The 12,290-nt window shown below is 39.8% G+C and overlaps 1 protein-coding gene across 2 annotated transcripts in view; it reads left to right on the forward strand.

Moving 5' to 3' along the window:
- The window catches only part of VPS41 (VPS41 subunit of HOPS complex), a 226,380-nt gene that overhangs the window by 92,392 nt on the left and 121,698 nt on the right, over positions 1 to 12,290 (forward strand). For both annotated transcript variants that reach the window (XM_059885622.1, NM_001083453.1), the window contains 2 exon segments: positions 149 to 211; positions 3,561 to 3,626. In XM_059885622.1, the coding sequence (XP_059741605.1) occupies positions 149 to 211; positions 3,561 to 3,626 (129 nt within the window).

Raw genomic sequence — 12,290 nt, forward strand, 5'->3', positions numbered from 1 at the left:
GAATTGTTTTCACTGGATATTTAGTAGAGATTACAAAGACCTTAGATTACTAAGTACTTGACTTTCGTTGATAGTACGTGTTGTCACTGGCTCAGCAGCTTTCTTTGTTACTGTCACGGTGAACTGACAGGATCCGCTTACTTTTTAGGTGCAGGTGTTTGGACTGTATTCTGGAGAAGAATTTCATGAGACTTTTGACTGTCCCATTAAAGTAAGTATTCAGTAAGTTTTTACTTTTTCAGAGGATTTTTCTCAACAAAGGCAGTAAGAAAACTAATACTTTGAGCACTACCAATCTTGCATTAATTTTGTCAGTAAGCATCCATCAGTCAATGTACTGGATACTATTTGATGCCTTGGAGGTGCACAGAATGTATATTATGTGACTGTGACCTCAGTGTATCCTCCAACTTTTGTTGTAGTGGGTGAGATGATAAACACACACTGTGTGATTAAAGACTCAAATCACACAATCTGTGATTAAAGACTCAGAGGTAAAAACAGTGTTGAGGCTAAAACTGAGAGGAGTTACTTCTAGCTGTTCTTGTTAGTGATGGTTCCCATAGATGGATTAATGTTTGACTGGGCTTTAATAAATGGACAGGACAGAGGGAGAAAGCTGACTTCCCATGCAGAAGAACAGTATAATATAAATGAAGAGGCTGGAAAGTTCAAATTGTGTTCAGGAAGTGGCAAATAGTTGAGTATAGATGGTACATAAAATACTGACTTGGCAGGAAAGCTGCATGGGCAGATTGAGGTGGCTTTATATTTAGGCTAAGAAATTTGTCTGGTAGATAAGGAGAAATTATGGAATGCCGAAGAGCAAAGAAGTGGCATAAAACTGAGCTAAGCCAAAAGCAAAGTAATACAGCAACTGTATTCAGTATAGATGAGAAGGCTGACAGGCATGAGGCAGAAGGCCAGTTTTAGGTGATAGTTACTGTAGTTACAGTGGCTGTTAGAGTTGTCAAGGAAGAGGTTGTTCCGTTTTCTCACGTGTTTATTCAAACGTTTATTGATCAACAGGTAAAAGAGAGATGGGATCTGATAGAGGTTTTAGAAAGCCAGCCCTGCCAGAATGCAGGGGTATGCAAGCAAGAGAGAGGTTGGGGGCAGGAGACGATTTAGAAGGCTAAGCCATATCCTAGACATGGTGTTACAGGAGCTCAATGAAAAGAAAGATAGTGAGTATTCAAGATGGAGTAGCAGTCAATGAATTGGAAAAGCCTGGAGGAGGTAGGTTTAATAAGCTTTGGTGATGACTGCAGGAAATGAAAAATGGAAGAGCTGAGGGTAAATCCAGGTTCTTGCTTTGGTAATGGTGTGTGGAAAGGCTGTCAGTTGAAATAAGAGATGGTTTGAGGCAGGATGTTGCTAGTTTGGTCTGGAGTCTAGATAACAGTTAGAGACATAGCATCCAGTGGAAATGTTATGGAGGTTTTGGAAGTATGAATGTAGAGCTCAGAATGGAGATTGGCCCTAAAAATCACAAACTGGGTGGGTAGCCAGCTGTACTTAAGCTGAGTAAGATGAAACCATTTTGAAAGTTATCATCCAGTTAAAGATTAAGAAGAAAAAGACTGAAGGTCAAATTCGGAGCACTAACTTATTTTGTTTTTTAATTTTTTAAATTATTTCTTTTAGTATCACTGTGGTGGTTTATCTTATTTATTTATTTCTTTGGCCCCACAGCATGGGGGATCTTAGTTCCTCAACCAGGGATCAAACCCATGCCTCCTGCATTGGAAGCATGGAGACTTAACCACTGGACCTCCCTTGTAGCACTGATTTAAAGATTCAGGCAGTGGGAAGAAAAGATACCAATGAGGGATCTTAGAAGAATTAGGAGGATTGGAGGAGAAGCCAAAAGAGAGAGGGTTTCCAGAAGGAAGGAGCGAGCAGCACAGAAAAGGCAGTGTGGAGCTACCACGAGGTAGGGACAGGAGCAGGGCACTTTATTTGATAATTACGAGCTCCTGGCGACCTTAATGAGGAGGGTCTCGGAGGAGGCTCACTATGTATGAGGGAGTAAATTGGAGATAAAGAAGTAGAAACAAGCAAGGTAGACTCTTCTTTCAAGAAACTGTGTGATGTAGAAGGGAGTTCATTTGATAGATGAAGAAAGAACCAAAGTCCAGGAGGATTTCTCCTGGTCATGTTTAGGTTGTTGGTATTAAAAAAAAAAAAAAAATCATAGGGAGAAAGATCCAAAATAAGCAAAAGGGAATACTTAGTGGGGCGGCTCTAAGGGATGGGATCCATCATGTAGGGATGAGGGAGGGAAACCCTGGATGTGAGTCCTACAGCCTCTGCTGGTGAGACCAAGCCAAGTGTCACTAAGTTGGGCAGTGAAGGCTCCGCAGTCAGGGGCAGTGACGTGATGGCCTTGGTTTCTTCTTGGTGGGGAAGAATGAAGGGTAAGGTTATGTGGTTGAGGGCACAGACATGACTGCACTCGCAGTTGTGATCTAGGACCATGCATTATAAGAAAGCTAAGAGGATCCTCAAGAAAGATTTTAAGAAAATGTAACGACAGAATGTGTAAATGATTCCATTGGTATCCAGGATGGATTAGACAAGTGTGGAAAGAAAGAAGGGCTAACCTGGAAGTGAGAAATGGTTAGAGAAATGAGGAGTCACATACTAATAAATGCCCTCAAAATGACAGGGTAGGAAATGGAATCTATCCCACTGGCAGATGGAGATGTGTTCATTAACTAATAAGAATAGAAAATGTCTTTAGTTGAAGGTTTGTGGTATAGTTGTGTCAGTTTTTTTAATGTGTAGAAAGAATTCTGTATGTTGGGCTGGAAAAATAACACAGTGTGTTAGTTGGTGATAACGTGGGTTTGGGGATAAGAAAGTGAGGAGGCAGGGTCTTTGCAGGCTGGCAGCCATGTAAGGGAGCCCCGAAGATGAGCTTATGCTGAGCGCAGCTATCAGACTCTGAGAAAGCCACTGACAAATGAAACGATGATGACAATGATGGGGCAGCCTTGGGAGAAACCTTTGTGAGCGGTTGTAGGAGATTGTGGAGAGCAGGTGATAACCAGGGGCCCAGGAACTGACGGTGGAGGTAAAAGGGAACTCAGCTCAGTTCTGCAGTGCGTTGTCTTTGCCACTGATGGAGTCCCACTCCAGACTGTGAGGCTGCATTGCAGCCCTCGTTCCACTTGGGAGGCATCCTGACAAGGAAATAATCTAGATTTCTTCTATGAAATGTCTTCAGTTACAAACGCTTGTGACATCTCGCTCCTTGATTACCTTCATTGGCTGCCTCTAAAGGGGAGAGCCCACTCAGAGGGTCCTACTCAGCCAGAACCTACAGCCGTTCACTCTCATCTTTTAGCTTTGACCTGACTTCATAGAAGAGAAGCTCTCACACCAGAGCAAAACTCGCTCTCCCTTGGTGCAAAATGTTCCCTGAATAGATTACTTCCTACCTAGACACCAGGTTGATTTTTCGATCATGTTGCCTGTCATGTACAAGGGGCTTTCATTCTGCTCTGCAGCCATGACTCCTAACCAGTGACGTGTTGGCTCCCTCTTCCTTGCAGATCATTGCTGTGCACCCGCATTTTGTGAGATCCAGCTGCAAGCAGTTTGTGACGGGAGGGAAGAAGGTAAATGCTGCATGTTGATGTCACAGGCAGTCTTTGAGGGGTTCTGTTTGCTCTTTAATTTATCTTTAATATTTTTAATGTCTGACTCTTCATTTGGAGAAAGTTTGAGAAAGCCCAGTGTAGTGAAATAGCAAGACCATTACCTCTTGGGGGAGGTGTGGCCTCAGTGCTTGTCGGTGGCATCCCTTTGGAATAGGTGCAGGCAAAAACAGATGTTACTCAAACTGTTTGCTAGCCTATTGAAATATAGCCCCTTCCACACACAAAAAAAGAGGTAGCATTTAAAAAGTAAGAGCAAGTAACTAGTCATTTTTTTCCGCTTGTCGATAATCTCTTGCAAGTCTTGAGAAAGTTTTAGAACAATCATGGCTCTTTTTTAAATTTTATATTTTAATTTATTTTTGTTGGAATATAATGTGTTAGTTTCTGCTGTACAAGGAAGCGAATCAGCTATTTTGTTGTTTAGTCACTAAGGCATGTCTGACTCTTTTGCAACTGCTTAGACTTTGTGTTTACATATATCCCTTCCCTCTCAAGCCTCCCTCTCCCCCACCCGCATCCCGCCCCTCTAAGTCAACACAGAGCACCGAGCTGAGCTTGCCATGGCTCTTTTTTAGTGACATGTTCCTAGCATATTTTATTATCTTAGTGCTATTTAAAACATGAGAAAGTAAAAGAATTGTTTTATACATTGACATGTTTGTGGATATAGCAGATTCTAAAATGAAAGAATCTTTCTGCTTATGCTGCTGCTGCTAAGTCGCTTCAGTCGTGTCCGACTCTATGCGACCCCAGAGACGGCAGCCCAACAGGCTCCCCCACCCCTGGGATTCTCCAGGCAAGAACACTGGAGTGGGTTGCCATTTCCTTCTCCAATGCATAAAAGTGAAAAGTGAAAGGGAAGTCGCTCAGTCGTGTCCGACTCTAACGACCCCATGGACTGCAGCCTTCCAGGCTCCTCCATCCATGGGATTTTCCAGGCAAAAGTACTGGAGTGGGGTGCCATTGCCTTCTCCATCTTTCTGCTTATAGAATAAATTTTTTTTCTATTTTTATTCACCAGTGATTTTTTTTTTTAATGATAAAATGTTCCCACTGTCCTAGAACTCTGAACGTTGTTTCCTATCCAGTTTAGGGCTCAGTGGAGAGCAGGCTGTATGTGTTTATTTCTATACCAAGGTATAGCTATGGAATAGATACTTCGAGGCTTAGCTACCAAATGGTTTTGAGTGTTTTGTGGTAGTTATCTGTCCTTTTCACTTGGACTGTTGCTTCATAGAATGATAGAACTGCATACTAGTTGTTAGCATTTTTCAAGCACTGGTTTTAGCTCCACGTAATGGTTAAGTAGCAGGTCCTTTAGATTCCAACAGCATCTCAAGGCACAAAACCAAGATTGCATCAGCTCTGATTTCTGTTTGAGAACCACCTCTTTTCATCCCCTCCCCAGCACTTACTGTCATCCTTAGGCCCTAGCAGCACTAACCTCACACAGAAATGTCTATGGGATTGTGCTCAGTTGCTCAGTCATGTCTGACACTTTATGACCCCATGCATTGTAGTCCCCCAGGCTCCTCTGTCCATGGAATTTTCCAGGTAAGAATACTGGAGCAGGTTGTGATTTCCAACTCTGGGGAATCTTCTCAACCCAGGGATCCAATCCATGTCTCTTGTGTCTCCTGAATTGGCAAGTGGATTCTTTACCACTGTGCCACCTGGGAAGCATGTATGGAATTAGTCAGTAGAAATTGCAGATTGAAGCTAACATTTTCTATTTTAGATCTGCAGCTGACTTACTGCTAGGAAAAAATAACTACCTTACTTGTCTTTGTTGATTTCAGGAAAGAGTAGCTTCAAATTCTTCTTGATAAAGTATTGATATTTCTGTAGTAAACACTTTTCTAGTTAGAAAATTTTATGGGATACAGAGCATGAATTCACGTAGCTATAATTTAAACCCATGCGTTTTTATTTAAAACTCATTAGGGATGAAAAATGCCAAGTCACTAGGTTTTTTGTTTGTTTTTTTTAAGTGGCCTAAACCAACACACTTTCATTATCTCACAGGTCAGAAATTTAAGAGTGGCTTTCGTGTACGGTCTGTTTTAGGGCCTGTCATGAGATTTCTGTTCAGATTTTGGCCAGGGTTGCACTCATCTGAAGGCTTGACTGGGGTTGGAGATTCTGCTTCTAAACTGTCTGCTGCCTTCTTAATAGCAATCCCTCATAAAATGTTGATAACTTAAAATATTGATAAATCATTTTGGTTTAAGTATTTTCCAAGTGAGGATGCAGTTTTGAGTTCTAGCTTTCCAATTCCAGAAGTTCGAGACTTTAGAGTTGTCCCATATATTTTCAAGGTATTGGTATGAAAGAACATATTAGAGATAATATGAATGATGTCCACATGGACTCAAACTTTGATGGTGGGAGTTTCTGTATAGATTTGAGTTCTTAATAGTTACCTTGTTGGTATAGTTTAATAATTGGTTTTATACTGTGAAGGGTACCTATCATCTGATATAATTTGCCAGAGTAGTTTTTTCTACATGAATGTCTTGTCAACTTGCAAGATGCCTAAGTTAACTGTGTCAATAACGTGTTCATCCTTCTACGTAGCATTTGACATAGCTTACAGACATCTGTAGAAAGGACCAAGTGAATGTAACTCTTTGGGCTGAAACTTCTAGAGTAGTTGTAACTCTTTGGGCCAAAACTTGTTGAGCAATTGTATGGATAAGGAAGTAGTCCAGGATCCAAGTGCAGGTGAGGTCACATGGGAAAAAGTTGGAATTGATACCAAGATTACATTGTGATAAGTACTAAATAAGTAGAATTCACTGAATGCTGAACAGGCAAGAACATCAAAGATTTGGGTCATCTCTTTGGTTATCACTCTCTGCTTGACAGGTTTTTCTGTGTTCAGTGTTCTAAGAGGAAGCTTTCTCTTTTCTCCTGTTTTCCTGTTCATGTCTCCAAAAATGCATGTAGACATTTCTTCCCAAGCACAAAAGATGCTTAATTATGTACAGATAAAATAAAAACAGTTCAAGTTATCTGGTGAAAAACTTGATATTGTTGAGTTAGAATTTCTGGCTTAAAATAGTTTAAAAGAAACACACACCAAAGGGTTAGTATGTTGTATAAAGGACTTAGGTTATTGAGCTTGATGAAAGTATATATGTGATATTCTGACATGAAGAATCATAGGATTTCACATGTCAGTGTAAGTGATATTGTCATGTCTTCTTATTTTAATAGCTTTATTGATATATAATTTGCATATCATAAAGTTCACCAGTTTAAAGAGTACAATTCAAGGACTTTCCTGGCAGTCCAGTGGATAAGACTGTGTGCTTCCACTACAGGGGTTGCAGGTTCCATCCCTGGTTGGGGAACTAAGATCCCATATGCTATGTGACACAGCCAAAAAAAAAAAAAAGTACAATTCATTGGTTTTAATATGTTTACAGAATTGTGCAACCATCACCATAATCCAGTTTTAGAGCATTTTCATCATCCCAGTAATGAAACCTTGTCCCCATTAGCAGTCGCTCCCTAACCCCTTTTCCCTGCTTCCTAGCCCCAAGGAACGGCTAACCTGTTTCAATTCTTTATAAATTTGCCTACTCTGGATGTTTCATGTAAATTCTGGATGGTTTCCCTGGAGGCTTATGTGGTAAAGAGTCTTCCTGCAATGCAATCGACCTGAGTTTGATCCCTGGATTGGGAAGATCCCCTGGAAAAGGAAATGGTGACCCACTCCAGTATTCTTGCCTGGAGGATTCCATGGACAGAGAGCCTGGCAGGATAGAGTCCATGGGGTCACAAATTCTGGATATTTCATGTAAATTCTGAATAGTTCATGTAAATGGAATCATGAGTACATGACCTTGTGTCTGATTTTTTTCATTAGTTTTCTAGGTACATCCATGGTGTAGCATGTATCAGTATTTCATTCCTTTTTATGGCCAAATTATCTTTCATCGTATGGGTATATCATATTTTATTTAGCTGTTTATCAGTTGATGAACATTTGGGTTGTTTCTATGTTTTGACTGTTACGAGTAGTGGTACTGTGAACATTCACGTACGACTTTTTTATGGGGTCATGTGTTTTAATGCCTCGGGTGTAGAATTGTTGGATCATATAGTAACTCTGTGTCGAACACTTTGAAGAACTGTCCAGTCATTTTCCAAAGTAATTGCACCATTTACATTCTCGTTAGCAATATGTAAAGATTTCACTTTCTCCACATTCTCACCCTCATTCATTTGTAGCTGTCTTTTTGATTATAGGCATCTGGTGTGTGGAAAGTGGTGATGTCTCAATGTTTTGATTTATATTTCCCTAATGACTACGGAGAAGGCAATGGCACCCCACTCCAGTACTCTTGCCTGGAAAATCCCGTGGACGGAGGAGCCTGGTAGGCTGCAGTCCATGGGGTCTCGAAGAGTCGGACACGACTGAGTGACTTCACTTTCACTTTTTACTTTCATGCATTGGAGAAGGAAATGGCAACCCACTCCAGTGTTCTTGCCTGGAGAATCCCAGGGACGGGGAAGCCTGGTGGGCTGCCGTCTATGGGGTCGCACAGAGTCCGACACGACTGAAGCGACTTAGCAGCAGCAATGACTAAGTTTGTTGAGCATCTTTGAGTGCTTGTTGGCTATTTGTCTATCTTCTTTGCAGAAATGCCTATTCAGATTGTTTGTCCGTTTTTCCATTGGGCTATTTGTCTTTTTTCTTTACACATTGTAAATTTTTTTTATATATATTCTGGATTCACTTCTCTTGCCAGTATGTGATTTGCAAATATTTGCAAATATTTTCTCCCAGCCTTTGAGTTGTCTTTTCACTTTATTGCTCGTGTCATTTGAGGTGCAAAAGCTTTTAATCTTGCTGAAGTGCCATTCATCTGTTTTTGTGTGGCATCTTTGTTTTGTGTGTGTGTGTGTGTGTATGTGTGTGTTTTGATGCTTGTGCTTTTGGTATTGTATCTATGAAATCATTGCCAAATCTAAGGTTATTAAGATTTATGCTTGTGTTTTCTTCAAAGAGTTTTATAGTATGAACTTTTAAATTTAGCTCTAGAATCTACCTTGAGTTAATTTTTGTGTATGGTGTAAGGTAGGGGTCTGAATTCATTCTGTTGCATATGGATATCCAGTTGTGCCAGCCCTCTTTGTTGCAAAGACTGTTCCTTTGCCATTGTCTTGGACCCTCTGTCAAAAATCAGTTAGCCATAAGTGTTAGAGTTTATTTGTGGACTTTCAATTCTGTTGATTTGTCTATCTATCCTTGTGCCAGTACCCTTTTTAGTTTTTAGAACCACAGATTACTTATGGGATGACAAATTAACTCCTTTTAAAACATTTTGATTTTGAGTTCTTTACCTATAAAAGCCATTTTTATACCATCATTCAAAATTCTGAAAATAACAAAGGCTGTGGGAAAAAGTTGAACCCTCCTACACTAATGGTGGCAATGTAAATTGGTGCAGCCACTATGGAGATAATATGTCTGTTCCTTAAAAAACAAAATAGAGTTACCATATGATCCAAGATCCACTCCTGGGCATATATCTGGAGAGAACTATAATTTGAAAAGATATATGTACCCCAGTGTTCATTGCAGCACTATTTATTCTACAGTAGCCAAGATATGGAAGCAATCTAAATGTCCATCAACAGGTGAATGGATAAAGAAGATGTGGTGTACACACACACACACACACACACACACACACACTGGAATATTATTCAGCCATAAAAATAATGAAATAATGCATTTGTAGCAGCAAGGAGCTACCAGAGATTATCATACTAAGTGAAGTAAGCCAGACAAATATAATATTGCTTATATGTGGAATCTAAGAATATAATATGACTGAACTTATTTACAAAACATAAATAGACCCACATTTGTAGAAAACAAACTTATGATTACCAAAGGGGGAAAGAAGGGATAGATTAGGAGTTTGAGATTAACAGATACACACTACTATATATAAAATAAACAACAAGGACCTACCATATAGCACAGGGAATTCTACTCAACATTTTGTAGTAACCTGTAAGGGAAAAGAATATGAAAAAGAATAGATAAATATATATGTATAACTGAATCACTTTGCTGTACATCTACTTCAATAAAAAATAATTAAAGGGCATTACAATTTTTCCTATTTATGTTAGAGGTTTAAGAAACATTACTATGTAAATATGCCCTCTATTCGAGCTTTCCAAGTGGTGCTAGTGGTAAAGAACCTCCCTGCCAATGCAGGAGATGTAAGAGAACCAGGTTCAATCCCTGGGTTGAGAAGATCTCCTGGAGAAGGGAATGGCAACCCATTCTAGTATTCTTGCCTGGAGAATCGCATGGACAGAGGAGCCTGGAGGGCTACAGTTCATAGGGTCCCAACGAGTCGGACATGACTGAAGGAACTTCACACACACGTGCCCTTTATTCAGGAACTTGTAACATACAAGCTATTGACTGATGTCTCTGGATTCATTAAAGTTTATTGTGTAAATATGTATTTAGTGAATAGTAAAAACTAGTGTTTATTTAGTAAGTTATAGTGACTTCTTTGTATAGAGTTAAATAACTAGAGATTGCCAAAACGTGCAGAAGCTTGGTGTGCTTCGCAGAAATCTCTGGAAGGATTTCTTCCTTCTGTATGTGTATGGTGTGCACTTTGGAAGATCACCTACACTACATGGTTTTGGAATTAATGTGTTTTGTCTGTTTTAAAATAGATTTATTTAGTTGCGATTATTTCAGGGAATATTTCTGATTTCATTAAGGAATGCACCTTTGATTTTAAAAACTAAGAGAAAGGCTTTTGGAAGGTGACATTAATAAAGAGATAATATTGTGAAAAAAATTTCTTTTTAAGGTGTTAGCAAATTTTTAGGGGAAATTGATTTTTTTCTTATAACCGAGTTATGGCATTTTACACCCCATTCCAGTACTCTTGCCTGGCAAATCCCATGGATGGAGGAGCCTGGTAGGCTGCAGTCCGTGGGGTCTCGAAGAGTCAGACATGACTGAGTGACTTCACTTTCACTTTTCACTTTCCTGCATTGGAGAAGGAAATGGCAACCCACTCCAGTGTTCTTGCCTGGAGAATCCCAGGGACCGGGAGCCTGGTGGGCTGCTGTCTTTGGGGTTGCACAGAGTCGGACACGACTGAAGCGACTTAGCAGCAGCAGCAGCAGCAGCAGCATGGCATTTTATACCTTTGTAATTGAGAAAAAAGTCAAAATCTTCATTGGCCTAATCACAACTCTGATCATTCCAGCCACAGTTTGCAACCAGTGCCACAAACAAAGCAGAACAAGTTTAAAGAGTCCAGCATTTAGCAAATGGTGATAACCTTGCACTAGACCTCCCTGTTTAGAGTAGATGGCAGATCATATGACGGAAAAAGAGCAAAGACAAGTATCATGTAACTGAGAGGTTAATTTGATCTTTAAAAAACAGTGAAACAGTGACTAGCCAAATGAAGGTGTAATGTGGAATAAAGGCATTCTTAACCCTTAAGAATACTGATCTTCTCTGGACTGACAGCTAATTGCATCTAGGAATTATATGTCAACTTCTGTAAACAATGATGAAAGCTACGCAACTATCACAGAAGCAAAATAGGAACGATGGATGTCCTACAGAGAGAGAATCTTGATGTCATTTCATAAGAAAATTTGATGGAGATTTTTAATTGAAGATTTTAGTTAATTTGATGGGAAAACTTAGTTACTGGGCAAGGGGTAAACATTTTTTAAAAAGTAATCAGAACATGCATTTCAGAATAGTTCCACAGACTAGTCACGAAGGGAAAAAACCAAAAAACCTGAAACTGCAGTTTGACACAGTTGTTGATATTTCCTTTTTAAGGTTCTAGCTTCTTAGGTCTTTGGAGATAGCTCCTTATCCACCTGGGACTGGAAAGAGGAGGCAGTAGTTCTGTCTGGCATAAACTTTTATTTTAGATTTTCAAGGTAACTTCTTAGTAGTTGAATGCCATAGCTGGATTTATGGACTCCAGTGCTTGACACATGAGCATAAAAAGCTTATTCTAAATTCTGTTTTGTTTCCATGTTGAAAAAAGAAAAGAAAAAGCACATCTCGTAAGAGTGCCATTGGAGAGAACTTTCAAACATGTGAATCGATGGATTTTTTTTAAGTGTAAACCTCCTTGTGTAGCAAGAATTTTAATGCATGAGCACAGAAATGAGGTATGTCTTCTAGAAATACGTCTGCCAAGCAGATCTTGTCTGGTTTGTTTGCTGTTTTTTTAATTGCTCAACTTTCTCTGTCAGCAGATAAACTTGAGCTCCCTATGACCTTTACCTTTGAACTCTGAAATACACTTCATAATAACTGATTCTCCTCCTTTGACAAATTATTAAATTGTCGCACTGCTGTTTGCAGCGGAGTTCATTTTTAGAAAAGAGGTAGTCAGCTGTTTGGCATTGCAGTGAACTAGAATGAGGGGACCTGGCCGCAGGGACAGCTTGCTTTGTAAGCTGGGAAGTGTCAGTCAGCAAACAAGGCAAGGACCTGCATGCATGAAATGAGAAAAAGCGCTTCACTATTCAGGGCTAAAGGCTCCTGGCAGATTTTACCTGAAGGACAGAGGTAGAAGCATCAGCTAGCTT

The sequence above is a fragment of the Bos taurus genome, chromosome 4 (genome assembly GCF_002263795.3).
Source record: "Bos taurus isolate L1 Dominette 01449 registration number 42190680 breed Hereford chromosome 4, ARS-UCD2.0, whole genome shotgun sequence".
Lineage (NCBI taxonomy): Eukaryota > Metazoa > Chordata > Mammalia > Artiodactyla > Bovidae > Bos > Bos taurus.